The sequence below is a fragment of the Hippocampus guttulatus genome, chromosome 4 (assembly GCF_054856545.1).
Source record: "Hippocampus guttulatus isolate MCC_2025c chromosome 4, RoL_Hgut_1.0, whole genome shotgun sequence".
NCBI lineage: Eukaryota > Metazoa > Chordata > Actinopteri > Syngnathiformes > Syngnathidae > Hippocampus > Hippocampus guttulatus.
Genome location: NC_141264.1, coordinates 26,733,976 through 26,748,732, shown reverse-complemented (window position 1 = coordinate 26,748,732; position 14,757 = coordinate 26,733,976). Strand labels below are relative to the sequence as shown.

Below are 14,757 nucleotides of genomic sequence, written 5' to 3'. Positions count from 1 at the left end.
TTTTTTTCCCGGTTCGCTTACTTGTGTCGAAATCGAGGTAACGAACAAGCGGGTGAGTTGTATTTCTGGACCTTTTGGGGTTGGGGCCTATTCCGCCTTCAATACAGGTTCGGAGTTTGCCCTTTTGCTATTTTGTGGATATTTTTAATGACACGATTTTAGTCGAACGCCCTTCTATTTTGGGTGTCATTCCACCATCAACCACTAGATGGGGGCATACTCGTTTGAAACGCTAAATTTGAAAGTGAAAGTGTGAAAAAGTATTTCAGCTCTGCCTCATTTTAGCTGAATTTGACTGAACATCCTGCTTTTTACGCCTACAAAGCGACAGCTGCAGGTTCATTTTTGAAAGTACATTGAGGTGTACTGTATTGTCAAATGATGAATGAATTTGAAGCCCTACTTTGAAACCTTATCTTTCTTTGAAACCCTTTTTTGAAACCCTAACGCTAATTTGACACATTACTCGGAAACCCTAAACCTACTTTGAAACCGAAGCCCAACACTGAATGTACAGGTATGCTTGAAAACCCCAACCCTAATTTGAATCCCGACTTTGAAACCCTCACCCTAATTTCAAACTCTAACCCCACTTTGAAAACCTGCATTAAAAACCTACATTGACACTTTAGTCCTAACTTTGAAAGAGTAACCTTAATTTGAAACCCTCGACCCTAATTTGAAACTCTAGTTTGAAACCCTAATTGCAAACCCTAACCATGTCAAACCATACATTGAAACCCAACTTTGAAAACCTAATGCCACGTTAAACGCCGCCTTTGAAACCCTAACACGAGTTTGAAATTCCAATAATAGCTTAAAAACCCTCGTTTCTAACGCTGCTTTAAATCCCTAACGCCACTTTGAAAACCTCACCCCAAGTTGAAATCAGACTTAACTTTTGCCGCGTTATTACGTTTCAATGGCGTGTGCAATGTGATGTCATCATGTTATACGCACTCCCCATGTTCATGTCAGAGTACGCATGTCATTCCTAGTGCGACGTCAGACTGCGATGTCGTTTGAGACCAGCTATTCTGTCTCGGCAAGTGAATGACGAGCACGGGAAGGCTCGAGTGAGCAAAACCACTTTAATCACCATCATAGTCATCATCATCACTAATCAGGTGGTTCACGCCGGGCACATGAACCGTTTGAGCAGCACGTCCACCTTCTCCGAAGTTCCGCCCACTCCGCCGGACACACTGCAAAGACACGCCCACCGTTACGTCACACATCACCTGGACGACTGTCAACTTCATACATGTTCAAATGTCCTTTTTGGACGAAAAAAACGACCATGTATAGTAAGGCGTTTTTAGCCGAAAAAAAAAGACCACGTATAGTAAGGCCTTTTTACCCGAAAAAAAACGACCATGTATATATAGTAAGGCGTTTTTGGACGAAATCTTTAGCCGAAAAAAACGACCATGTATAGTAAGGCCTTTTTAGCCGAAAAAAACGGCCACAAATAGTAAGGCCTTTTTACCCGAAAAAAACGACCATGTATAGAAAGGCGTTTTTAGCCGAAAAAAAAAGACCACGTATAGTAAGGCCTTTTTACCCGAAAAAAACGACCATGTATAGTAAGGCGTTTTTGGACGAAATCTTTAGCCGAAAAAAACGACCATGTATAGGAAGGCATTTTTGGACGACATTTTTAGCCGAAAAAAACGACCATGTATATAGTAAGGCGTTTTTAGCCGAAAAAAAATGACCATGTATAGTAAGGCGTTTTTGGACGAAAAAAAACGACCATGTATAGTAAGGCGTTTTTAGCCAAAAAAAACGGCCACATATAGTAAGGCCTTTTTACCCGAAAAAAACAACCACGTATAGTAAGGCGTTTTTGGATGAAATTTTTAGCCGAAAAAAACGACCATGTATATAGTAAGGCGTTTTTAGCCGAAAAAAAACGACCATGTATAGTAAGGCATTTTTGGACGAAATGTTTAGCCGAAAAAAACGACCATGTATAGGAAGGCCTTTTTGGACGAAATTTTTAGCCGAAAAAAACGACCATGTATATAGTAATGCGTTTTTAGCCGAAAAAAACGACCACGTATAGTAAGGCCTTTTTACCCGAAAAAAACGACCATGTAGATATAGTAAGGCGTTTTTGGACGAAATTTTTAGCCGAAAAGAACGACCCTGTATAGTAAGGCGTTTTTAGCCCAAAAAAAAAAAACGGCCATGTGTACTAAGGCGTTTTTAGCCGAAAAAAATGACCATGTATAGTAAGGCGTTTTTAGCCGAAAAAAAACGAGCATGTATAGAAAGGCGTTTTTGGACGAAATTTTAAGCCAAAAAAAACGACCATGTATAGGAAGGCGTTTTTGGACGAAATTTTTAGCCGAAAAAAAACGACCATGTATAGTAAGGCGTTTTTAGCCGAAAAAAACGACCATGTATAGTAAAGCGTTTTTAGCCGAAAAAGACAACCATATATATAGTAAGGCCTTTTTGGACGAAAAAAACGACCATGTATAGTAAGGCGTTTTTGAGCCGAAAAAAACCACATAGTATAGTAAGGCGTTTTTAACCCAAAAAAACGACCATGTATAGTCAGGCGTTTTTAGCCGAATAAAACGACCATGTATTGGTGCTTTCTACCGCCTTTATTACCGATTTGTCTTACTGTTTATTGTGCATGTTAAATTGCTCCATGTACAGCACTTTGTATGCAGCGATGGCTGTTTGAAAGTGCTCTATAAATACTGTTGACTTGACTTGACTTGACTTGATGTATCGTAAGGCGTTTCTAGCCCGAAAAAAACGACATAGTATAGTAAGGCGTTTTTAGCCCGAAAAAAACGACCATGTATCGTAAGGCGTTTTTAGTCCGAAAAAAACGACCATGTATAGTAAGGCGTTTCTAGCCCGAAAAAAACGACATAGTATAGTAAGGCGTTTTTAGTCCGAAAAAAACGACCATGTATAGTAAGGCGTTTCTAGCCCGAAAAAAACGACATAGTATAGTAAGGCGTTTTTAGCCCGAAAAAAACGACATAGTATAGTAAGGCGTTTTTGGCCCGAAAAAAAACACATAGTATATAGTAAGGCGTTTTTGAGCCGAAAAAAACGATATAGTATAGTAAGGCGTTTTTAACCCGAAAAAAAACGTTTTTTTGGGCTCAAAAACGCCTTACTATACTATGTCGTTTTTTTCGGGCTAAAAACGCCTTACTATACTATGTCGTTTTTTTCGGTTAAAAACGCCTTACTATACTATGTCGTTTTTTTCGGGCTAAAAACGCCTTACTATACTATGTCGTTTTATTCGGCTAAAAACGCCTTACGATACATGGTCGTTTTTTTTCGGACTAAAAACGCCTTACGATACATGGTCGTTTTTTTCGGGCTAGAAACGCCTTACTATACATGGTCGTTTTTTTCGGACTAAAAACGCCTTACTATACTATGTCGTTTTTTTCGGGCTAGAAACGCCTTACTATACATGGTCGTTTTTTTCGGACTAAAAACGCCTTACGATACATGGTCGTTTTTTTCGGGCTAAAAACGCCTTACTATACTATGTCGTTTTTTTCGGGTTAAAATGCCTGACTATACATGGTCGTTTTTTTTTCGGCAAAAAACGCCTTACTATACATGGTCGTTTTTTTCGTCGAAAAACGCCTGACTACACATGGTCGTGTTTTTTTTTCAGCTAAAAACGCCTTACTAAACATGGTCGTTTTTTTCCCGGCTAAAAACGCCTTACTATACATGGTCGTTTTTTTCGGCTAAAAACGCCTTACTCGACATGGTCATTTTTTTCGGCTAAAAGCGCCTTACTACACGTGGTCCTTTTTTTTTTCGGCTCAAAACGCCTTACTATACACGGTCATTTTTTTTGTCTAAAAACGGCTCATCGTTCACTTCAAAGAGCCGGCTCTTTGTACCGGCTCGTTTGCGACCGACACATCACTTGTGAAAATGTCGGTGATTGAACAGTCAGAGGTGCTGCCCAAAAGAACCCTTTCTGCACTGAAATACAATGAAATTAATTTTGATTCAGTTTGCTGCAATACAAACCGGATACTTCATACTCGACCATAATGTTAATTTAAAACTTAGTACCTCAATTCAAAAACAAAATCTGACGTTGAAAATCACTGGTGCTTGCGCATGTCTTTGTCAACGTGTGTGTGTGTGTGTGAGACCTGTTCCTGGCGGCCTTCATGCGCTTGAGAAAAGAGCAAACAGACAAAAGTTTGGCTTTGGAGCGAAGGAAGTCAGCGTAGCGGCTTGAGAACTCCACGTCGCCCAGCTGACGCCTGAGCAAACACACGCGCACGAACACGCAAACAGGCATGAGCCAAACGCGCAAAACACACGCGCGCGTACACACAAGCAACCCCCCCCCCCCCCCTCATCTTTCAATCAACGTCGGCCTGCAGCCTCGTCACATGTCCACGCGGGGGCGCCGTTGTGGTCAGTGACGTCACCTGAGTCTGGCGTCATCTCGCGCTGCCTTCAGGTGTCCGCTGGCGGTCGGCACGTTTTCCGGCTCGCCTTCGTCTTCCTCTTCCGCCGCATGTCTGGACGGCGGACGACAGGTCAAGACACCCCGCGTCTTCCCCTACCCGCGTCACGTGAGCACTCACCTGACCGGAAGCGAGGCGCTTCTCGAAAGGAGCGCCCATAGCAACCACAGCACCGGTGATGACGCCATCCCCTGCCAAATCAAGGAGAGCGCTTCGGTGTCACGATCACAACCCCGAGCCTCCTTTGAAACCCTCATCCCAATTTGAACCGCTACACTGAAACCCTAACCCCAATTTAAAAGCCGAATTTGAAACCTTAACCCTCATTTGAAACCCTGTACACAGTTTTCTTTTTTCAAAGTGACTTTGGACAATTCTGCCGAGGCGAATGAGCAAATGGCCTCCGTTTGGCTTGTTCAGGTGAGGTCAGGTGTTTAGCGGCCAGCCCGTGAGGATCTGAAGCTCGACCACTCCCCGCAACCTTCCCGCTGTTCGGGGATTTTTCCTTTCTTACGAGGTGTTTATCCTTTAGAAAACCATCGAAAGGGGAAATTTCACAATTACAAGAATAAAGTTATATATTTAGAAAGCACCTTCGCAACAAGCTTTTTTGCACAACAAGATTCTATGGATAAAATTGTGCTGTGTCGACAATAAGCCTCGCAAGAAAATAATCGTGACAGAACGCGTCCTTTTGTTTTAAATTCAAACTGTTGGGAGTCCTCTCCCCCTCCCGCAAACTTGAAGTAAAGCCCGATTTTGTCGTTTTGTTTGAAAGAACATCTTTTTTTCAAGGAAAATGTAATTTTGCCAAAATATTGCATTTTATTTTATTGAATTTTTATTTTTTACAAAGCCATCAATTTATTTGAATACATTTCTTTTTGTAGATTAATTTCTACTTTTTTGTTGTTCTAATAAGACCACACCAAAAACACTAATCGTAGGTCCACAACAAGAATACGGCTCTGAAATTCAGTCCGGCCGGAGACAATGAAAGCGCCAAGCAGCAGCTCACCTGGTCTGGACCTCAAGGTTCAAGTGGAGAGGCCGGCGGCGGCAGTCCGCTTTTCTGGTTGGACGCGTCGCCGGCCGTCCGCTCTTGTACGCCCCGACATTGACCCGATATCGACCCAAACGCGTCACTCGCTTTTCTGTGCCATCGATCGACGGCCGTTTGCTCCGTTGACTTCCTGAACCGGCGCTAATTAGCAGCTAACGCACATCCTCTCGTTTGCTAAAAATCAAGATGATTGATTTGCGCAACACTAGACTAATATTTATTCATTTCTTTTTTTGTTAAATACCGATCCGTTTGTTTGCTCGGCCGAGATAGGACGACATGACAGATGTACAGAAAGGCCAGATATGATGATAGCATCCATCGTGAGATCGTCATTCTCACGAAGAGTGGATCGTTTCCTTTTGGAATGACATCCAAGCATGGAGCAGTTTTGTTTTGTTTTAGCTTTATGGCAAAGGGTTTGAACACTTCACTTTGAATCAATTCCCCGCACATCTACATTAAAAAAAAAAACTCAATATTCTTGTTGCGTGGGATTTGTTTGGAAATTTAGACTGGATGTAACGTGTATGATTTTTTTTCTTCTTAAAAATTTTAACACATTGCAAAGAATTTAGAACAATCAGGTTGTCAATATGGAGATTTTATTCCTTTTAAGGAAAAACTTAAATTCTTTCCATTTTCGAATAAGGGTGTTAAATAATCTTTTCAAGTGACTCATGAACGCAAAGGTTCCGTGTGAACATTTTGTAGTTTTTTTTCTCTCCAATCATTTCAAAAACATCTCGTCATAATCTCATGACAGTGTGGGGAGTGCAGACGTTTGGAAGACAAAATTCATTCATTCCACGGCGGAAGAAGGCAATCCGTGTCTTCCATTCTGAAAGAAAGCAAGAAACAAAAAGGAACTTTTCTTGCTTTTATTTCTTCCGTGTGAGGCTACAGCTGGCAGGAGTGCATGGGGGGCGGTCCCAAACTTGCATACAGTTCCAGTGGCTAGCATGCTAATGACAGCTAATTAGCATGCAAAGGGACGCCAATGCTAACATGGTTGCCGTGGTAACAGTTCAAGCAAAACTCGTCGATGAAGACGCTGGAGCGTCTTCATATATTGTTGTTGTCGCGTTAGCCGCTATGCTACTAGGTGGCGCTACATGGACACAAACATCGGAAAGCTCACCAGCAAAACCGGATGCCAATAATGCTACTCGTCATCATGAGTCCAGCTCAGGACAGCAGAGGAGACAAGCTGCCAATCTACAGTGATGGCCGTCATTCAACAACCAAATACAAAACAACGACTAAAAGTGTTAGGTCGCCGGTGGCTACAAAAAAAAAAATAATAATAAAAAAATCAGGAAACCTTCCTCCACTGCATTTGTGGTGGCTTTCCCTAAATCTTGATTTAATTTGCAGAGTGCTACAACTATTTTTTGTTCATCCAAAAAGTTCTGTTTCGTGAGAAAAAAAGAAAAAAGAAACAAACCACATACTTTTGAGAATAGCATTGTACTGCATTTTTTTTTTCTTTGCATACTTGCATCTGCTCCTGGAGTTTCATATTCTTGTGGAGCGTTGTGGTCGTTTCGTAACAGACGCTAACAAATTTAAATATTCCACGGGTCACGTTCTAAAACAAAACAACAAAAAAACACACACACAAAAAAGCATGAAAACTGGCAATTTTTTTTAAACTTAAATTCAACATTCAGAAAAAAAACCAATCCCTAATCATACACAAATAAAATTAAATCTTTGGAGGAAAAAAAAGGTTTGGACAAAAAAAAATTAATAAAAATCAGACTTTCATAAATGCAATCCAATTTCATCAAGGTATAAATGTGTTCTTCTCACATAAAAAAAAGTTTGCTTATGCAAGTAATGTTTTTTAATGCATTTTTTTGGGGGGGGCTACAGTTTATTGGGGGAAAGGTTGTCACGAGAAAGTTAAATTATTTGGAGGACAACATTTTCTTTTTAGAAATAAACTCGAAACAATAATGAGAACAAAGTCAACAAAAATCGTCATTTTTGGAGATTTTTTTTTTCAATTCATGAGGTCCTGCTCTTATGAGAATCTTTCAACTTCAAATCTTTGAAGCAAAAGTCGCGCTTCAAGCGAACATTCGAGTTGTTTTTTTCATGTCGCGTCTTATGAAAAAAAAAAAAAAAAAAAAAGTCTGACTTTTGGGGGAAAAAAAATCGGACAAAATAAGTTAGAATCCTTTGAGCAGATCATCTCCTGCGTCCTCTCGACAATCGTGGAGCAAACACAAATACATTAAAAACAAACATTGACGAGAAGGAGGAAAAACAAAAACAAAACCAAGATCTTTGGAAGAGGTCCCAAACCAGACCCGACGAAACAGACAACATTGATGCTGCACTTGCTGTGGACGTGGTCCTTCGCTCACATTCGAGCAGGACTTTAGACACAAAAGTCAACCTTCAATTGACTCCAAATTCAAACCCGACGAAGCATCGGCAACACCCGCACCGGAGTCCGACTTGTCATTTGGACTGAATACCGGCAGGCCTCGGCTTCACTCACAGCTCCGAGCCAACGCCACCTCGGACTCGAGCCCGAGACTCGATTTGGACTCGTCACTCGGACCGAACTCGATTCCAAGTTCAGACCCGCCGAAACGTGGGAGTCGGTACCGAGACCCGAGTTGGCCGCACGAGTCCAGAGGAGACTCCGGTCCGGGCCTTTGCATTCAACAGTCAGACCCAAATAGCCCCGAAGGTCAACGCTGAGGTTTGACTTTTCAAATCGCTAGACAGAACCCGATTCCAAGACGGGAGCCGACTGAACGGAGCCAAAACCGAGACCGTAGCGATCATTCGGACCGGATGAGACTCGGCGGTCAAATTCTAACTCGACTCCTGACTCGGACCCGACCGGGCGACTTACCGCCCAGACCCGAGCCGGACTTCTCATTCGGACTTTGACGTTGCGACCGAACGGACGCGAACCCCGCCCCGAACCGACAGCCGACTACGCATAGAACTCGACTTGAGGTGTTTTTGTCCTTTGGCTGAACGCGGCGGACCCGAACGCCAAACCCCAACCGACCCTCAGACCGCATTTGAGTCGGACGACTCCGAATTCAGAGCCGACGAAACCTCGACACCGAGATTGGACCCGATTGGTCTCGCCATTCAGTAGGACTCGGACGCAACAGTCAGACCGCTTCTCTAAAGTCGGACCGGACCGAAGTGAGTCAAAACCCTGCCTGGATGCGACACTTCAGGACCATCACTTTCCTTGGTGAGCGCAAGCCGATCAGACGCGCCGAACACGAGACGACGCAGAGGAAGGGATGCTGCGACCGGTGCGGGCCCTTCGCAGGTCCGAGGCGGTCGGCCGGACGGCCTACGCCGAGCAGGCGGGCGCCAGCTCGTCAAACATGGCCGCCTCTTCGATGCCTCGGGCAAACAGTCGGATCAGCTGGCAATGCACTCTGGCAGACAACAACACACACGCGCGACAAAAGTTCCACAAAAGGCGAATAAACAGGTCATCACGTTTTTGGATTTCATCTTTTTTTTTTTTTTTTTTTGGTTGCGTGTGAAGCTTTCAAAATAAAGTCGCCTCTTAGGAAGGAAGTTGTGTTGGGCGGGGGTCATGATCATAGAATGAATTCCATTTTTTCCAGACAAAAACGATCTTATTTTTGAGGAAAACTGATTTTTTTTTTTTAGGCATATTTTTCTTAGAGGGGGAGGGATGTTCATCTCTCAAGAATGGTTGCATATTTCAGAATAAAGTTACACTGGTGGGGTTTTTTTTTTTTTTGTATTTTCTTGCAATAATGTGAAATTGTGAAAGAATTTAAGGATTAAGTCAAACAAAATCAGAAATTTTGTGAAAGGCAAAAAGTCTTTTGAACGCTAATGTCGAAACGGGAGATGCGTTTGATTTTGGGGGAGATCCTCAAATAGTTCCGTGGTAAACATATTCCGGATCAATTTTAAAATAGCATCTTCAAATCTTTTTATATATTTTTTTTTAATTCTGAATTTTGTTTGAATTTGTTTAACGCTTAACAGTTTCGCCTTCATTTCTTTGGGGGGGAAAAAAAATTCTGGGGAAAAAAAAATCGAGAATGAAGTGAAATCGATTGGGGTCAATTTTTTTTTTTTTCAATACAGACGGGAAATGTTTCGACAAGGGGCCGCTTTCCCGCAACGCACCGAACTTCAATGATCAGCATCGTTCTCACGCTTGCTGTTGAGCCGATCATTCGAATCAGGTGTGTTGGAGGAGAGCGACACGAAAAAGCCGGCGGGAAGGGGCCCTGCGGGACCGGACTTGGACGGCGCCGGTCGAAATATTTGAAGCAAGCCAAGCCGAAAGCGGGTCGTGTGCCAAGGCGCAGTCGCCGCGCGTCACCTGACGTCGATGGCCGCGTGCGGGAGGATCTCGCCGTCGCAGTTCCAGCTGCTGAAGGCGGGCGCGCGGGCGCGCAGCCGCAGGCCGGGTGGTCTCGGCAGATCTGTCCAAAGATCTGCCGCCTCCCATCCGGCGGGTCCAGTTCCAGGTCCGAGTCCGAGTCGCCGTGGCAGTGTCGCGGCGTGAAGCGGAAGCGCCTCACGCGGTGCACCTCCACGAAGGACAGGTCGAACTGGGGGGCGGAGGGGTGTCGCGCGCAGACGGACGTGAGGACGGACGCCGGCGAGCGACGGCGCGATCGGGCGCTCACCTGGTCGTCCTTGCTGGCGTGGCGCAGGAGGTGCCTGAGGAAGTTGACGCGGGAGCACTTGCGCACCAGGATGAGGTCGGCGGTGCCGTCGGCCAGGTGGGCGGCGGGCGACAGGCCTTTGGGGCTGCGGGGGCACGCGCAGCTCATGCTGGCCGCGTTGATGGCCAGGAACTTGCCGCGGATGGTCCGCCAGCCGGCGTCTGCGTTTTCTGCATCTGAATCACACGCGTGTCGGGGCCATTACAATCCGATGCGGTGTTCCTCAGAGGTCCGTCCACGGCCCCCCCGCCTTGTCGTCGTACACGATACATGCGCACGCATGTCTGGTTCGCAGGGCAGTAACCCATTGTAGTCAGGCAGATTTTGTGTCATGGAGAATTCCCGCCCCCTCCCCCACAGAGAAGAAGCGAGAGAGAGAATTGATTTTGAGAGGCAGTATGCAAACAAGGTGTGAGCTACCGCTGTCCTCCTTGGAGTCCGTCTGGTCCGCGCTGGCTCTCCCCAACAACGGCGTCTTGTTGTCCTGACAAACGGAACAACTGCAAAAGAAAAGCAAAACCTTTGTGTTCATTTCATCCATCACAACTTGTTGCTTGAAAGCTTCATTTGGAAGCCCGCCCCCCCAAGATCGCTTTGAAACTGCGATCTCCGTTTCAAAGGTTTCCGCTCGTCTCGCAAGCCAAGTTTGGAGCCCAAAGCACTCGGCCCCGGTTTTGCCCCCCCCCCGCGTGGGTCCTCACCCAGATCGACACCTGGACGCATCCCTGGGCTCTCCCACGCCGGCGCCGGCGGGCAGGTAGGACACGGTGCCCTCGTAGTGACGGTGCGTGAGGAACATCTTGAGCCCGGCCAGGTCGTACCTGGCGGGGCCCATCCAGCGCTTCCTCTCGCTGTCCGTCAGCACGTCGCCGTAGAAGCCGTAGCCCAGCAGCGACACCGAGTAGCGCAGGAAGGTGTCGTCGCGGTGCACCGAGCTCACGTCCATGGGCTGACTGTCGCCTGGCGAGTTCACGACACGCCATCGTGACTCGGTGACTCAGTTATACCAAGACCACGTTTTGCGTTTCGACACGCGGCGCCCGACTGACCCACGATGATGTGCAGAGCGGAGGTCACGGGATCGTTTGTGCCCACTGTGGCGAAGCAGATACAATCTGTGGAACCTGGGGGCGGGGTCAGCGAAACCACAAAGCAGCTAACTTGCTAGCGAGCCATCTGGTCGGGTCGAGTCGAGAAGAAACGAACTAAGCGGCGCGAGTGGGAGACCTGCTGGTATGATGCCGATGCGTAGCGAGCAGGCGATGAGCGTCCGCTCGGGCCCGTTGACGTCCACGCCGCCGTCCTTCTGCGTTCGCCACACCAAGCCGTGCACCAACTCGCTGAACATCCCGTCGCCGCCCACGCACACCACGCTGACGACGGGAGCCGCACGTTAGCGGTTTGCGCCGGTCGGGCCGTCGCCGCTCACTCACCCGTCGTACTTCTTTAGCTCCGCCTCCTCCCTCAGGTGGTCCCGGGCGTGGTTGGCGTACTCCGTCACTATGGTAAGGCCCGCCGTGCGCACACACGTTAGAAGACTTTAAAGCACATCCATAGAACTAATTCAACAGACGAGTCAATTGGAAAGACTTTTTTTTAAAATTTCTTTTCACGTCAATGTTATCGACCGCCCCCCCCCCCCACACTTTCTATTGACTTCTATTTCTTTTCATTGATTCCCCATCAAGCGAGTGTCGTTGACAGTACGGCCGGCGTACCGATGACGTGCGTGCCGATGCCAGCGAGGGCAAAGAGCGGCGCCACCTTCTGCTTGTAGACGCGCTTGGCCTGACGCTTGCCGCCGTACGGGTTGATGTACACCAGCAGCCGAGCGGGCCGGCCGCCTGCAACAAGGCAACGCAACAGTACACACAACCCACCTGACAGCTGTGTGTGTGTGTGTGGCTATTTCGGTACATACTGATGGCCGCAAGCTGCTCTCTGATGGTGTTCACCCAACGGTGGCACAGCGCCACCTGTGGACAGGTGAAGGTGACATGAGCGCACCGCCAGCGGTGCTGCCGACACCTCTCCACGTACGAAACTGCAACGCAAAAACGACACCAAAAAAATTGGGCGTATTAGGCGCGTCGCCATCTACGTTGACACCTACTTTGCGGATTTTCCTCTTTGACGGGGGGGGGGGGTCTCTCCAGGTGATGAGAGTTTGCCAAACGCGCGAGACAAATCCAGCTCGGTTATCGTCAAGATTTACACGTCGAAGTCGGGCGATGGCACCTGTGAAAGAAAGCCGGCGGTCTTTGTCTTGTCTCTCTCTGATCTTCTTCCAGCTGCCGTTCTCTGTTGCGCTCTTCTCCTCCTCTTCCTTTTTCGTCTCCTCCTCCATCGCCTCCTCGCGCACAGCCACAATCTCTGACACACGCACGCTGTGACACACACCTGACGCAAACACAGGCACGCGCAAACGTCAAAAGTTTCCTGGGGAAAACATTCACGCGACTACGACGCGAGGTCCGAACGTCCGCCATTTCCCGATTGCGGAACAATGCGACTAATGCGGGGACGTTCACAAACGTGCTCATTTGAGTTCAAAAGTTGGGACAGTTCAAAGGAAGCCAGATTCCTCAGACACGACACATTGTCACTTATCCCGTCCCCAAACTAACTAAATGGTTTAAGAGCGCTTCATTGTGATTTTTGAGAGCATTTATTTCATAACCGGGTTGGACCCGATGAAATTAGGAGCTTCTTTTTCCAAGGGCGACCTGACCAAGACGAGCAGCAGGAAAAACACAAAGTTACGGACCAAGTACGATTGACAAAGCACAACCTTTTCGATCAGGTCATTTTAATTTAAGTGTGACGCAAGCGCGTTGCCGGCGTGTGACCTTATAGGTGAGCTGAGCCGCACTCAGCCAACAAATGTTAAAGATTCACAAAAGGGTTGGACTATTCCAGCTGTCGTCATGGCGACATGACTGAGGTGACATCACGAATTCAATAACCTACTGAAGGCGTTCACCTTGAGCCATCATGAAGACCTTGAAGTCCGAACGTCACCGCTAGTCAACAGGAATGGACGGTTTTACTTGTCACGTTTTTGTTTTTAAACTCTTGATTAGCAGTGAGCCCACTTCAAGTGATCTTACAGAGAGGAAACGATCACAAATGGACAAACGATAATAGCTTGCTAGTCACTGGTCGAACGAACCGCATTTTTCATCTTCTCGTGTCACAAAGTGACAAACAAGCGCGCTAGCTTACCGTGTGTCTCGTTACAAAAGGGGACGTCTTTGGTTTACTCATCAAGCCGCTGTTTTTTTTAAATATTTATATATACAGCGATCCCTCGCTATTTCGCAGTTCGTTTGTCGCGTCTTTGGTGCATCGCGGATTTTTTCTAACATAAGCAGCGAAAGTCAGCAAAACAACAGCGAGTCACATTGAGCAACATATACAGTACTACATGTATGTTTACTGTATCTTATTCATACTCTCACCTAACCTAACTTATACATGTTTAAATCTATTAGTATACAGCATTAAGTAATGTTAATTACTACAAAATTTACTTCTACGTGCATGTATACCATTAAATTTGGCCTTATAAATATTTTTTATACACATACACATGTACCTATGGGGGGGTGTCACTACTTCGCAGATTTTCGTTTAGCGCGGGTGGTTTTGGTCCCCATTGACCGCGATAAACGACAAATCAACTGTACACACACACTCGATTCATGTTTTGACGGAAAACGCAGACTTTTCTTCGAGTGGGTAGTGGCACGTGGCTAGTTACGTAAGCGGATGCTGTAGAAAACCGATGCTGTCTAATCATCCGAGTTTCGTATCTTCAAAAAAATAAATCTGAATTTCACATCTGCGCACGCGACACAAACGCGCACGACTCGTCGTTAACTTCTCGTTCTTCGGTGTGTTCAGAGGGAACAAATGGTGGGACGCGATTCGGGTCGGCCGGGCTGGGCTCTTTTGGATTCTTACTGGCTCTGAACGGGTGGTACATCGGGCTGAAGGTTCGCCTTTTCCAGGTGAGCAGGGAGCGGCACAGGCTTACTTCGTGGCCGACGTTGCGGACGCGCAGCTCGGACAAGAGCAGCAGCCTTACCGGCCTCTCCATCGAACCGGCTGCGTCCTTCAGGCCCGGGGAAAAGGTTACCTCGGCTGGATCATGTTGGCTACGTGAGCGCCATCCACCTCAGCTCAGGAGTGGACGAGGAGGACCCAAAAATGAAACTGAGAATCAATCGGCCTTAGTGAGCCCCGAGCAGCGGATCGTGCCCCGGTTGTTCTCTTTCCCCCTTGAAATAACGGGTATTTACCGGAAGTGGGAGGGGCCTAATTAATGCTGCATTCAATGCTCGCCTCAAATGCGGGGATTTATGGTTGTTTACGTTTTAAAGATTTGAAGTTCATATTCAAATTTTATTTTGGACTTTTTGTAACGGCATTATTCTTTTAATACAATTAACCATAAAACACATTTCTCTAAACATTCGAAAGTATCTACGTGTTGGGC

The 14,757-nt window shown here is 46.5% G+C and overlaps 2 protein-coding genes across 2 annotated transcripts; both read right to left on the bottom strand.

Moving 5' to 3' along the window:
- Positions 1-1,114: 1,114 nt before the first annotated feature.
- Positions 1,115-4,675, bottom strand: LOC147207029 (uncharacterized). The gene is made up of 4 exons (XM_086108527.1): positions 4,661-4,675; positions 4,449-4,582; positions 4,164-4,277; positions 1,115-1,205 (listed from the first exon to the last, which is right to left on the bottom strand). Exons 1-4 carry the CDS (start codon positions 4,673-4,675, stop codon positions 1,133-1,135), a joined length of 336 nt encoding a protein of 111 aa, XP_085964653.1. The 3' UTR covers positions 1,115-1,132.
- A 1,741-nt stretch (positions 4,676-6,416) lies between these two features.
- LOC147207028 (ceramide kinase-like) lies at positions 6,417-14,562 on the bottom strand. Its single transcript, XM_086109720.1, is given in 13 exon segments — positions 6,417-8,975; positions 9,908-9,978; positions 9,981-10,139; positions 10,218-10,432; positions 10,677-10,756; positions 10,958-11,216; positions 11,306-11,380; positions 11,484-11,629; positions 11,690-11,756; positions 11,975-12,100; positions 12,178-12,300; positions 12,495-12,656; positions 14,223-14,562. Coding segments are annotated over 13 exon segments (1,707 nt in total). The 5' UTR covers positions 14,359-14,562; the 3' UTR covers positions 6,417-8,887.
- Between the last annotated feature and the right edge of the window lie 195 nt (positions 14,563-14,757).